The sequence below is a fragment of the Botryllus schlosseri genome, chromosome 2, assembly GCF_051294905.1.
Source record: "Botryllus schlosseri isolate E-star chromosome 2, Bs_hap1, whole genome shotgun sequence".
Taxonomy (NCBI): domain Eukaryota; kingdom Metazoa; phylum Chordata; class Ascidiacea; order Stolidobranchia; family Styelidae; genus Botryllus; species Botryllus schlosseri.
The window spans coordinates 9,271,292-9,284,416 of record NC_137237.1 but is presented as its reverse complement, the minus strand read 5'-3'; the positions used below and the strand labels follow the sequence as shown (position 1 = coordinate 9,284,416).

Sequence of the window (13,125 nt, the reverse complement as noted above, 5' to 3'; positions counted from 1 at the left end):
GGTCGTCCCTGCCATATGTCTATTTTGGTTTTGTGTTTGTGATCCTTTCTTTAGTTGTAGTCATCGTCATTCGATTGATAAGATGTTGTAATTTTGATCAAATAATATGCTATTTTGTTTTTCAAGAATGTGCATAACCTGACTCTTTGATATATCGCGGTTCGCCGAACGAATGCGAACGCGAACAGAACGTTCGTACCATCCCTAAATGCATCTCGGCACTTTCCATGTTACTGATCACGACACACACATAGACTCATTGCGACTGATTTTGCACATTGAAATGAAAATATAAAAAGCCAGCATACGTTGCGAGAAAGTTGAAATTATATTATAGTGACAATAAAATTTATACAATCGATCAAATATAATGCATATTTTGTAATTGAAATTTCTAAAGGTATCATATGGTTGTCATATGGCATATATAGCATCCACAAAATATTCGTGCTGATCCAGGTCGAAGTATCGCACAATCACAATTTCGCTTTAGAAGTTGACTGTTGTCTGTAAAATCTCCTCAATATTTTGCCGGCGGGTGACTTCTCGATGATCGTACGGAATTCTATGCCACCATGCAGATACTTGTACTTCGAAACTTTGCCTGCGACCAGAAAGATCTCAAATATATATGATGCTGTACTATTGTATAAGAATCTCCGTATAAGAATTAGTACTGCGTAAATTTAAACAGACTAATCTCTGCACTATTCAGTCCTCGATAATCGGTACTTGAACAACAACTAGAGTTATATTGCAGGGACATTTTCAATTTGAACATTCTGACGTCATTCAGCTTCAATGCAACACGATTGATATTCGTAACATCACTCCATTATTCACAATATTTGACTGTAAGACAGAGGCGGGCAACTTCTCCAGTCGGCGGGCCGGATATAGGAAAATTAGATACTTGGCGGGCCGGATTCCTGAATCGATATATTATCCCCCCATTTATCCACATATACAAGAAATAAATCGTATGTAATGGCGTATTTTAACGACAGCAAAAGCCATTTCTCGACGATAATTACGAAGACATTGTAGATTTGAGAATAGCATTGTATGCTTATCTCAGATCAATCAACACGCGGTGCAATCCTCAATTAAGATTCCAAGGTCTTCCATAAGCCCGGTACCCCAAATTTACCAAGATATCAATTCATTATGGTTGAGTACATCGTAAATGCCGACAATGCAAGTCTTCTCGCTTTGACGAACTTACACTTGAGCTCCATTCTCGCACGCTGCGCGCACACGTATATAATAACATACAGTCACAAATATGTGACGTAGTAAGCAAGTAGTGGTGAATCTCGGCAGAGTGGGGCTGCGGGCCACATTATCATGTGAGATGGTAAACTGTCCACGAGCCTTCCCGTCTCGTATGGCCCATATGCCGCCCTCCCGGCTGTAGGATATTGTTCCATTGTATATATTATAGAGCTATAGCGAGTATTTATGGCCAATGAGACAAAGTTAATGGGCTTAGGAACGCACACGCAGACAAGCAAGTAAAGGTTGACATTGACGTGTAAAATATCTCTACTCGTGTGAACATACATGAACGACGGCCCTACTGGTCTGCGGTCGTCCAACGTTGTGACGTATTAGGATTCGTTTATTAAGTAGTCAATGTTACCTGCAAGGAAGTTGTGTATGTCTTGTCTCGTGAGAGAGTCGTCCGCGCGAACAACAAAAGCCTTCGCTACTTCACCAGCTTCCACATCAGGAACACCCACAACCGCAGCATCTGCTATCTTGGGATGGGAGACTAACAACGCTTCCAGTTCAGCTGGGGCAACCTAATAGAACGATAGTGGATTATATCTCTACGAAGATTATACATAATTATATACAGAAAGTCTTTTTAAAACGCGTTTCATAAAATTCAACATGGATATATTCATGGGTGTACGCCAGGGGGCCAACCGGTGACCCGCAAGATAGTTTTGAGTGGCCCGCGCGGTAATTGTTGAAATTAGTTATATTATCAAAAACTAAAATGCCCACACAATTTGTTGCGAACTGGCAAGGTCAAACCAAATATTTGATTAACCTGATCGCAAGTTTTAGGATGTCAGTAATAACACAGTTCCGGCGCATTTTCGTAGCCAGGGGAAGCGAATCCGCACATTTTTCGTAAATGTTTCTGAATTATTCAAAACGTGTGGTATTTCGCGGCAGGTTTATGTAACTTAAAGTTTTTCTACGCGATTTAGTGCCACTAAATTTGTTACGTTTAGTAACCTTCCCGAAAAATAAAAATGTAAAAATACGCCTAATTTATAGAGTTGAGTCTGACTATATTCCCAATATTGAGACGGGATGTTCCTGGTATCGCTTGAGGCCATTGGGGTGATTTAGTCTAGTCTAGTGATATACAGCCCGCGGAACCGGCATTTCGGCGACAGCCTTCTCACTAAGATACATAAATTGTCGGTAAACATACGACTTCGCGAGTGCGTATGAGCTACCAGATGGATTGTCGTCTCTGAACCTTTGACCCAAAATGAGCGACGCATGTTGGCTGAAACCCCCGATGTGTCCAGGCGTCAAATGCGGTAGAAATGCGACCCGCAATATATGAAAGTATCAATATTACTGACCGAATTCATTCGTAAAATTTGAATTATTTCCGCGATTCGCCCGGCTAGAACGTGGACACATACTAATTTATCATGACAGAACTGTCTGCGATTTCACTGAGTAGTGAGATAGCCGCCCCTGGTGGCCCCTGGCCCGATAGTTAGCCGCCCTTGGTGGAGGCCTGTTCGAAATTCTAATATGCTCAATAGGGCTCTTCAAAAATGACTTTTTTTCTCAAAACGTACTGGCTACTTGATAAAATTGTTAGGTTGCCTAATTTAGGCCTACACACAAAATTTGGTTTAATTCCAGCGAGTAACCGCTTTGCTACAGGAGAAGAAAGTTTATATTTATTATATAAAAATAAATAATAAAAATATTTGAAAATTTTCTGTTCACCTCATGAAAGTGTTAGGGTGTCTATAGAAACGATGCTGACCAAATTTGGTTCAATTCCAACCAGTGGAAGCGGAGTTATTGCCGTCGAAAAATTTGGATTTGAATAAAATAGTATTTACGGTGACCGTTTCTTTGTTTATTTATTATAGCTGTGCTCACCGTAAATACTATTCTATTCAAATCAAAAATTTTTGACGGCAATAACTCCGCTTCCACTGGTTGGAATTGAACCAAATTTGGTGAGGATCGTTTCTATATACAGCCTAACACTTTCATGGGGTGCACAGAAAATTTTCAAATTTTTTATCATTTATTTTTATATGATATATATAGAAACTTTCTTCTCCTGTAGCAAAGCGGTTACTGGCTGGAATTGAACCGAATTTTGTGTGTAGGCTTAAATTAAGTAACCTAACAATTTTATCAAGGAGCCAGTACGATTTGAGAAAAGAAGTCATTTTTGAAGAGCCCTAATGCTCAATCATTACATTTGCAGATAATTACCTGCTACTACAATGTAGCCTACGTTACCTTAAGTTTACGAAGTCGCCATTAAGCTGACTTCCTGGGTCACATTTGTAAAATAACGAGAATGGCGTATCGCTGCGCTGACTTACCTGAAAACCCTTGTATTTTATCAATTCCTTCAGCCTATCAACAATATAAATTAACTCGTTGTCATCGTAGTATCCAATGTCGCCGGTGTGCAGCCATCCATCCACGTCGATAGCATTCCGTGTTGCCGTGGGATTTTTGAAGTATCCTTTCATAACCTAGAAACCCACGCTTTAATACCAACGATTATTCCAGAAAAATCTTTAACTTCATTCGGTAGTATTACGACTGTGAGCCCGACCGATATCGGATTTTTGAGCCGATACCGAAGAAGCCGATAAAAAGCATCTTCGCCGAGAAGACCGATGTATATTGAGCTGTTGTTCAACAGATATGGCAAGCAGATTAACGCTCATTTCAAAAACTTCGGAGCGTTCATTAGAACAACATGAAGTCATTGCCATGCTCGGACATGAAATAAACAAGAACGGCTCTATCTGAACATCTGTAAGTTGTATGAATATCAATAGTCCCAGATTATTATAGTTCTCTGACTTCCTACTACCATGTTGTGACGTCACGAAAATTGCCAATATTATATTACGTTTAATGATCGATACCTATATTTCTTTCACGGTGTGATATCGACTCGATATTATCGGCGGACCGATCATGATTAGGGCTGGGTAAAATCGAGTACCTGAGTGATTCGATTCTGAATCACGTAATATGCTTCGAGTCGAGTCGAGTAATCGAGTAATCGAGTATCACTCATTATGACGTCATAAAAGAATGTAATACGTCAAATTTCAAATATGCACCGTTTATGCCACCACCAGGAATATAATGCCTTTATACATCTCATAAATGATACATTGGTATTTTTTCGACCATACCGATTCCATTCCACTTGGTGACAATGTTGTGGGATAATCATGACTTCGGAAATGTGCTACGTCCAGTAACGTTCGTAGCTTGAACTTATGTTTCGTATGCTGCGATACCGCCGATCAAGGTTTCAAGACTTCAACAGTGAAAATTAGCATCGAAACTATAATTCTCGTTGATAAATTAACTTTCAGTGGCGAGAAGCGTATAATTTCAGTACTCGAAAAATTCGTCTTTTACAACTCGACTCGAATCATTAAATTTAATACTCGATTCAGATTCGAGTACTCGAATCATTGTGCCCAGCCCTAATCATGATTACAATCGGTCTGGCTTTTTATGATTATCATATTATATATGCCAAAAGAGAAATCTTCAATGTTAAACTTCTGAATACAACAGGACAGAGTTACAGATCATTAAGAGATAGACATTTCAAAGCATCAGTCGGTGCGTTTTAGATGCTCGCAGTACCGTAGTCAATTCGAAAATTGTGCAATGAACTTCTATAAGAAGTCGCAGCTGCTATACGTGACAAACTTACCGGTGGGCAATCAGGCAATAGTGAATATAGGCCCTACATGTGTAGCACAACAGCACTATTGTTCAATAATTAATTGTTGATCTTCAATGCAAGACAAAGTTCGTCACCGGCTAACAAGTTGTATCAGCAATTTCAACCTCAAGCGAGTCACATATAATTGAAACAATCATTATAACCTATACCTGGGGTCCTTTGATGCATACTTCTCCATTCTGATGAGGACCGACCTCCTGTCCAGTGGAAACATCGATGATCTACACAACCAGAACATCACTGATGATTTTTGCGAGATTGACTGAGTTAAATTTATAGTCTCGCCTTCAACTTGGTATTGGGAACGATTCGGCCGACTGATTCTACGGGCACTACTTCAGGTTCAGAGAATCCAACCGGTACCGCTTCGGTAAGACCCCACCCTGTCAATAGAAAACCATCAATGTTGCATTTGTACAAGTGTACACTGTACAGTGTGCATGCGACTTACCCTGTATCACATTGCAATCATAGCGTTTCTTTATCGACTCCGCTACGTCGGATGGTAGCGGGGCAGCTCCGCTGCTAATAGTTATCAGTGAAGATACATCGTACTTCTCTTTTAACGTGGTTTTTGCCAATAATAGCAGCAGCGGTGGAACCGCTGAGAAACGAGTAACCTATAAAACATGAAACAAATGAAGAAATTGAATGGAGTGGTTCCCAACCGGTGCGGAATTGCCCATACTTTTGAGGAATTCGTGGATTTCTGATGCTGGGGGGGGGGGCGTTCTTGAAAAACAGACTATAGATATGGTATATACTAGGGTTACCAAAAGTCCTCCTCTAGGGGGATTTCTGCACCTTTTTCAAGAAATCGAGAATGTTCTCGTTTTTGGCAATTCGTCCTCCTTTATAGCTAGGATGACTAAAAATGACCTTGGAGCGGGTCTTCCGGCAACCGATTTTCTCTTTTGCTTTCTAGCCAACACATCAGTATTTCTAGAAATATTTTCAAATTAGTCGTCTTCTCGTCCGGTTTCTTCCTTCTCAAATATGGTAACCCTAAATATACAGGTGGACAGAGGCGCAACATCACGAATGGATACCACTTCACTGCTCTAGACTCTATGGCGTCAATAATTCTATTGCGTTTTTATGCACAAAAAATGATTCTGGAGTCTGGATAACCAATATTGGCCTCGCAAACGCGTCTGGCACATGTATAGGCCTAGCACGGCGTGCAACAAAACGCTCGCAGAATCCCGCGAGTTACCGGTACACAAGAAGTTTTATGTCGCAGGAAAATGCGATTGCCTACAACCAGACGTCCCAGAGATATTGGGTGCACTCAAATACTAGTCAACCCGCAAGTTTAGCGGACCACGACCAGGCATATCGATCTCGCCTTCCGTCACATGCCACCTCATTTTGTCGATTGTCCTCTTGTATTAACTTCTATCACTTTTCATTCAGTGTGCATGCCGCCTCTTTACATCGACCAGGTGACTGCTCCATGTCGTTTCGACACCTTCCTATCATTTCATTGTACCGCAGTCTTGTGGTGTCTTGAAATGATGACATTCTTAATATAACTGATACTGATACCGAAATAAGCAAATAGCAGGCCCGTTATATCCGGCATATATCACCCTGGTAAACCTTAAAATTTGATAGAACGTAATGAGTAATGACTAAAGTTTAAATAAAACCCGACCATCTTATTTAGACCTCGGATTCACGTTTGTGAAGTAAAATTATGACCAACTACCACAATTATTCCTTTTCTTTACACGGGTCGTCACTATCAATTCTGTCGGTTCGTAACTTTCGCCAACTGCAAGTCCTTTCTGAACAAAGTCTTACCAAATTTATTGGAGGGAACATTTTAAAGGCAAGGATATAGGGGTATTAGGTTGTCGGGAATGAAGACCCAGAAGAATCAGAAGTGGGTAATGAACAGTGCTGTGCACAATGATTCGAGTACACAAATCTGAATCGAGTATTTATTCTAATGATTCGAGTCGCGCAGTGTGAGACGAGGTCTTCGAGTACTGAGGTTATACAACACTCTTCGTCATTAAGGGCGGAGATCATAAAGTTAGCTGATCCGGGAGACCGCTAATCGTATGCTTAAAAACTGCTAATCGGGATGCATTTTAGGCGGAGATAATAAAGTTAGCTGATCCACAAAATTGCTAATCGTTCGATTAAAAAGAGCTAATCTCGACGCATGAAGCTGGACAAGGTTACGTGCGATGATTTCTTTCTTTCTCCCGAGTTTTCAATCAAGCGGTGTTATCTGTTGCATCATAATGCGAAAACGCGTTACTGGCTGTCAGTTGTCGATAGGGTTGAATGAAACGGCAACCTGCTGATAAAGGTACTGCGACTATAATTGGTAGAATATATCTTCATCGCGAAATGAAATTCGTGCGAAATCAGCACGGTGCAGGAAGAATCGGATTATCGAATATTGATAGATATATCGCTCTGCAATGGTACCTAGATATTTCGCTGATTGTCTGATTCTTTAGTGAAGTCATTACCGGGGAGACATCATCGCACTTTACGCAGTTTGTTCCGGTTTGTTAAATCACGAGATTAAAACTAACTTTATGCGCTGCGATCAACCGGTTTCTTTAATACTGAGTTGTAAAATCCTGATGAACGCGATAATCGACTCCATCAATAAATCAAACTTTATGATCTCCTTCCTGAGAGTTAATTTATAAAATGAGAATCATATTTTCGATACTATTTTCCACTGTGGAAGGCTGTAAACCCTGATTGGTTGCCTCGCAACACACGGAACATGACATACAAAGCTATCACGCACGTTAGTGGAAATGACATGCATGTGAAGTCGTGGTCAACTCACATCATTGTCACCAGTGCAATGAAATAGATATGGCCCTAAAATTACCAGATCATCTTTATTGTGATATAAAACTTGCAATATATTATTTGTGGTTAACTAAAGGTACATATTTGAACTTTTCATGTCATTCGTACCGCTGTGACGTCATAATGAGTGATACTCGTAGCCTAATGCTCAATTCAGAACCTAAACACGAGTCGGTTTTGCCCTGGAAACAATTGGTATAAAGGCTACCTTATATTTTTCGACGAACGAGAAGAATGCATTGAGGTCAAATCTGACATCCAACACGTGACGTAGACATTGATCGAGCGCTGCAAACGCAACTAGAATTCCGTAGATATGAAAAAGTGGCAAAACGGAATAGACGCAGTCGGAGTTGTAGCCAGGTCTCGTCCTAGAGTAGAGAGAACGCAACAGACTTTATTGCACGTTGAACAAATTCTATTGCTATACATTGAATTGATGTGCGAGATTTCATTTTTAAATTGCTCCAAGGCTGTAGTGATCACTACCGCTACCATCTGATAAGACCGAAAAATCGTACCTGCAGATCGCCAGAGTTGACACAAAGTTATGATGAGTCAGCATTACACCCTTCGACAATCCGGTCGTCCCGCTTGAGTATGGAAGGAAGAGAATGTCCTCGAACGGATCAATTTGAACATTTCTCGGAAAGGCTAAGTGATTCAGTGCGATGAAATCTAAGTCCGTCAGTTCGAATCGAAACCTTACCTGATCCATCTTCGTTCGATAACAGACTTTTATACGTTTCGAATCCACTTTTGTCGCCGATGGAATAAATTTTCTAGACATTTTAAATGGAAAAGTCATTATTCTGAGCACTGACTGTCACGATATTAAGATTGGGTTCGACGGAGGCCTGCAGTCGAATACGATGTGGATTGAGTGGTTAACAACTCATTCACTTGGTCTAAGTCACTAAGATAAGTTTCCGTATATGACTGTACTTCATCATAGAGTCAGACTTTCAGTGGTATAGTCTAACGCAGGGGTTCTCAAACTGCTGGAGCACGCGAGAGAATTTTCGGGGGTACGCCAAGCAACTGCATTTTTATGACACTGCGGCAATTTTCTGCAACAGCGTTACCGCGACAAGCGATAAAAATTTGAAGCTGTCTGTTAAGGTTTATCCATACCATGCGTTTACATCGCTGTGAAACGTTACTCGCCTCATATGCATTAACTAGTTAATTTCTGGTTCTCTGTCGTGGTGATGAGAGTTATTGTGTAGTGTAGCGTAGCCTACTGTGGATCTCGGAATAGTTCTGCCAGAACCAGTGTCATGCGGTGTCTATTATGAAAGCTACTTTATTAGCGCTATTGAAATCTTTGGTATTTTTTATGTATAGCATAATGCAGTGACGTGTGATCAGGGGAGGTAAGTGAGGCATTGCATCACCTGTCGCCTGATGAGAGTTATTGTGTAGTGTAGCGTAGCCTACTGTGGATCTCGGAATAGTTCTGCCAGAACCAGTGTCATGCGGTGTCTATTATGAAAGCTACTTTATTAGCGCTATTGAAATCTTTGGTATTTTTTATGTATAGTATAATGCAGTGACGTGTGATCAGGGGAGGTAAGTGAGGCATTGCATCACCTGTCGCCAGGGCGAATAAAAGAAAATCAAATCGTGTAACGTTCAATGACTCTAACTCCAATTATAACGGGTATTTTCTGTCTATAATTATGAATGAATGAATTTTAAACATTTTAACATCAAAAATCCTGGTGCAGAAGACCTTAGCAGTTAAGCACCAATAACCCCACATACAACACACACACACCAAAAATCAGTGAATTTGCATATTTATTGGTTAAAACAGAGATCTCAAACACGCGGCCCGCGGGCCGCATGTGACCCGCGAGACCATTCTGTGCGGCCCGCGACGGTATTTTGGATTTCGAAGTATTCGACAATATTTAACTGCCAAATATCTTGTTTTTTAATTTGAAAACTGGAAAGTCGCCCCAAAACTACTCCAGAAACCTGAAACTACTCATCAAACTTCACTATTACATCTCTTTTCAAAAGTTACCACGCAGTGGAAGATCAAATAATACTTCGGCGATTGGACATTTCTATTGCTCTGGCACAGTATTCATTATATTCAAGTGGTTATAGATCAGTTCAATATTCGAAGGTAAATCTAACGCTGATCTGATTTGACTTAGGTAATGACATGATCAATAGCCTTGTTATCAGGAGTATGCCCGAAACCCGGATTAGGCTGTACTGCTCCAATGCTCTGATATGAGATAAATATTTGTAAAATACTAAAATATTCTACCTATAATTGTGACACGTCAAATTTCGGCTAAGTGTAAAATTTTGACGCGACAGCTTTTACGATATCCTGATGCATTTGTACTCTCGCATGGTATCTACAACTAAATATACAGCAACTGTGCCTAGTGCAGCAAAAAAATTCAAATATTTCAAAATGTTATTTTTTTCGTGCCAGGCGTGAATTCACTATAGTAAATCACATAATCAAGATGCGTGTGGAATGTCAGTCTGCAAGGTCCCGTCAAATAAGGCGTATACTCACAAATACATTGTATTTCCCTATTATTGGTGCTGCAGCCCGCGGCGCCATCAAAAAGTAAGAAATTGGCCCGTGATCATATTTGAGTTTGAGACCTCTGGGTTAAAAGATAGGGTGAAAGGAGCGGTGAGGCACAGATGTGCCAAGTCTCACCTGTGATAGCGCAATTCATCATGAATAGTTATGAATTTATAATCACTGGTATTAATTAATCAAGTGCTGTTGTCGCACTGATTCCGAAAATCTAAACATTGCTAACGTCAACTCAGAGCACTGGAACCCGCTCAAAATAGCCAAGGAATGTGAGATTTGACTTTGTGACGTACACTGACAGGGCAAAGAAACAACGACCAGATGAGGCACACATCGATTTGCCTCACATACTGTTACCTAACAATCCCACAATCGCAGCGCAGTGATTTCGCAAATAGAATCGAAGTTATAATATGAATCATGTCGTTGCGACGTCCTGCATGTAGCCTATTGCAGATCAAATCCATCCACTTGCAGACGTCGCTATTATGTATTTCAAATCCACACCTACCTATAATTGTGGATAACAGTAGCTTCTCACCCACCGTGCGTGTGAAGAGTGCTAATGTGATAAGAAACAACTGGCCAAATGAATCAGCTGCTATTTCGGGTTTATATATTTGTAAATCTGACTATGAATGGGTTAGTGCCTCACCAGTGATGAACCTCACTGGGTGGGTCGGCTCTGAAGACTTCGTCATATCGAACCTCCCGTCTACCTCGCATGTCGCATTTCACTGTTACATTTTTGTAGTGTAATGTTGATATTTAATGTATACGAATAAAGATTCTCTCTCTCTCACACCGCACGTCACTATGGTGTAATCATAGTGTCCTGTATGGTGTCGACACAGGCAAATCTCACGCCTCAGTGAAATTGATTCACGTCGCAATTTCCATTTGGCTACAGGCAATTTGACGGTAATTTTTGACCGGCTTGACGAGCATTAAATTTGGTAAATCGGGTATCAATCGAAAGCTGACTCTGCACTGCTTTTGAAAATATAAATTTTATTCCGCTCGTGGCCCTGGAACTCCCACAATCAGCCTCGAATTTTTCATTGTTATGGAGATTGGCATTGGGACGCAACAATGCTGGTGTTGGTGATGGTGTTTTGTCATTCAAATGCGTGCACTTTATGCAACATCATTTCAAGGGCTACCCTACGCCGTATATCCATGCTATTCGAGACCGTACACAGTCGCAAAACGTTCGAGAACCGCTGGTCTGACACGATGTCAAAGATGCGGTATTATACCAATATTACCCAGATATCTTTTATTGCTTCTATGTTTTTCTTTATCTTGAAATGTTGCAAATGGATGCACTATTTATATTGTCGAACTATCGAATTCCCACTTCGGTCAAGATCATTCAAGCATAGCTGACTAACCAATCAAGAGCCGTGATTTCGTGATCACTAGTCTTCTCGCCGTTCTGTAGTCGCTGACACGCCCACTCTAAAGCAGCTAGGCTACTTTCAAACCAGGGATATCTAATATCAAACCAGGGATATCCCTGTTTCAAACGCTAAATCTTCAAACGACTTTCCAGTGAGCTTATTGGCTCATTGAAGTTTTTATCAATAATCTATAGAATGAAACATAGATACGCATCATTGTTGAGTTTTACAAATTATGGACAACCCTAATCTACACGTAGAACATAAACGCCAGTACCTGAATTGAAGGAACGGAGGCAGCTACATTCTTCACTTTCTCGCAGACAAGTGGCACCGTAAATACTATTTTTGGAAGCGAATCTCCGAACTGATGTTTAATCTCACCTGAAACCGAAACAGGTGTCAGTGGGATGGCCATTACTTGACCTCATACACCACTCAACAGCGTATTTACGTTCCGTAGAAAGGTAAATATAGGAACAATCCAAAAACTAATAAATTAACTATTCCTCGTGCAAATAACTAAATCAGTAATACTGATTCGGTATTTATTAATTTGATTCCGGAACGCAGGTGATGGTTCGGGAATCACATTTCGTCACCAGATCCTTAGCATTCTATGGTGTTTGTAAATCTAATCAAGCTTCATAGACGTGTTGGGATCAACTAGGACGTGTTGTATGCTGTGTCAGGATTGTTGACCAACAAAACAAACGTACCGCTCTGCGACCAAAGCAAATTTCACAATTCAAAGCTGGCTAACCTTCAGTGTACATCGGATTACATGTAGTAATGGTTGCTCCGCAAGCAGCCGCAGCAAGAATTACTATCACATATTCGGCGCAGTTGGAAGAGCATGTTGCCACTACATCCCCTTTCCTTAGTCCCGATCTATACAATGCGCTTGCACATTTGACAGCTTCGTCGGCAATTTGCAGGAACGTAACTTGCCGACCAGTGACCGCTTCAATCTGAAATTGTTTACGTGTAGGCAATTCAGTCGGGTACGATGATTCTATAGATTACTAACGTAAGAGCCGTGGGCCAAGGTGAAGTTGAAATAAGCAGTGTAAACTTACCACCGCGACTCGATCACCTCCTCTTCGTAAGCTTGCAAATATATACTCCGAGAAGCTAATAGTCGGGAGATCCGCGTCTGTGAATTTACTGTGAAGTGGCATTTCGTCCTTCTGTCAGTGAACTGAACACGTTATTCTCCTGGCACTGCACATACACAATTTACCTTGGCTGACATCGAACCGTACTACCAATTCGCAATGTATAAAGACTTC

The 13,125-nt window shown here is 40.8% G+C and overlaps 1 protein-coding gene across 1 annotated transcript; it reads right to left on the bottom strand.

The window, feature by feature from the left end:
• Nucleotides 1–251: 251 nt before the first annotated feature.
• On the bottom strand, nt 252–13,125 carry LOC145433383 (uncharacterized). Its single transcript, XM_080310474.1, has 12 exons — nt 12,913–13,125; nt 12,597–12,804; nt 12,111–12,217; nt 8,565–8,637; nt 8,377–8,509; nt 8,064–8,226; nt 5,460–5,628; nt 5,294–5,391; nt 5,158–5,229; nt 3,606–3,761; nt 1,643–1,805; nt 252–604 (listed from the first exon to the last, which is right to left on the bottom strand). The coding sequence occupies exons 1-12, from the start codon at nt 13,012–13,014 to the stop codon at nt 477–479; spliced, it is 1,572 nt and encodes a 523-aa protein (XP_080166600.1). The 5' UTR covers nt 13,015–13,125; the 3' UTR covers nt 252–476.

Excerpts from the sequence above, each read along its gene's own strand:
- LOC145433383 (XM_080310474.1), bottom strand. The coding sequence starts at position 13,014 with ATGCCACTTCACAGTAAATTCACAGACGCGGATCTCCCGACTATTAGC. Across the intron at positions 12,218-12,596 it reads TAATCCGATGTACACTGAAG|GTGAGATTAAACATCAGTTC; the intron begins GTTAGCCAGCTT and ends TTTCGGTTTCAG. Across the intron at positions 5,629-8,063 it reads CGTTCGTCGAAAAATATAAG|GTTACTCGTTTCTCAGCGGT; the intron begins GTAGCCTTTATA and ends CATGTTTTATAG.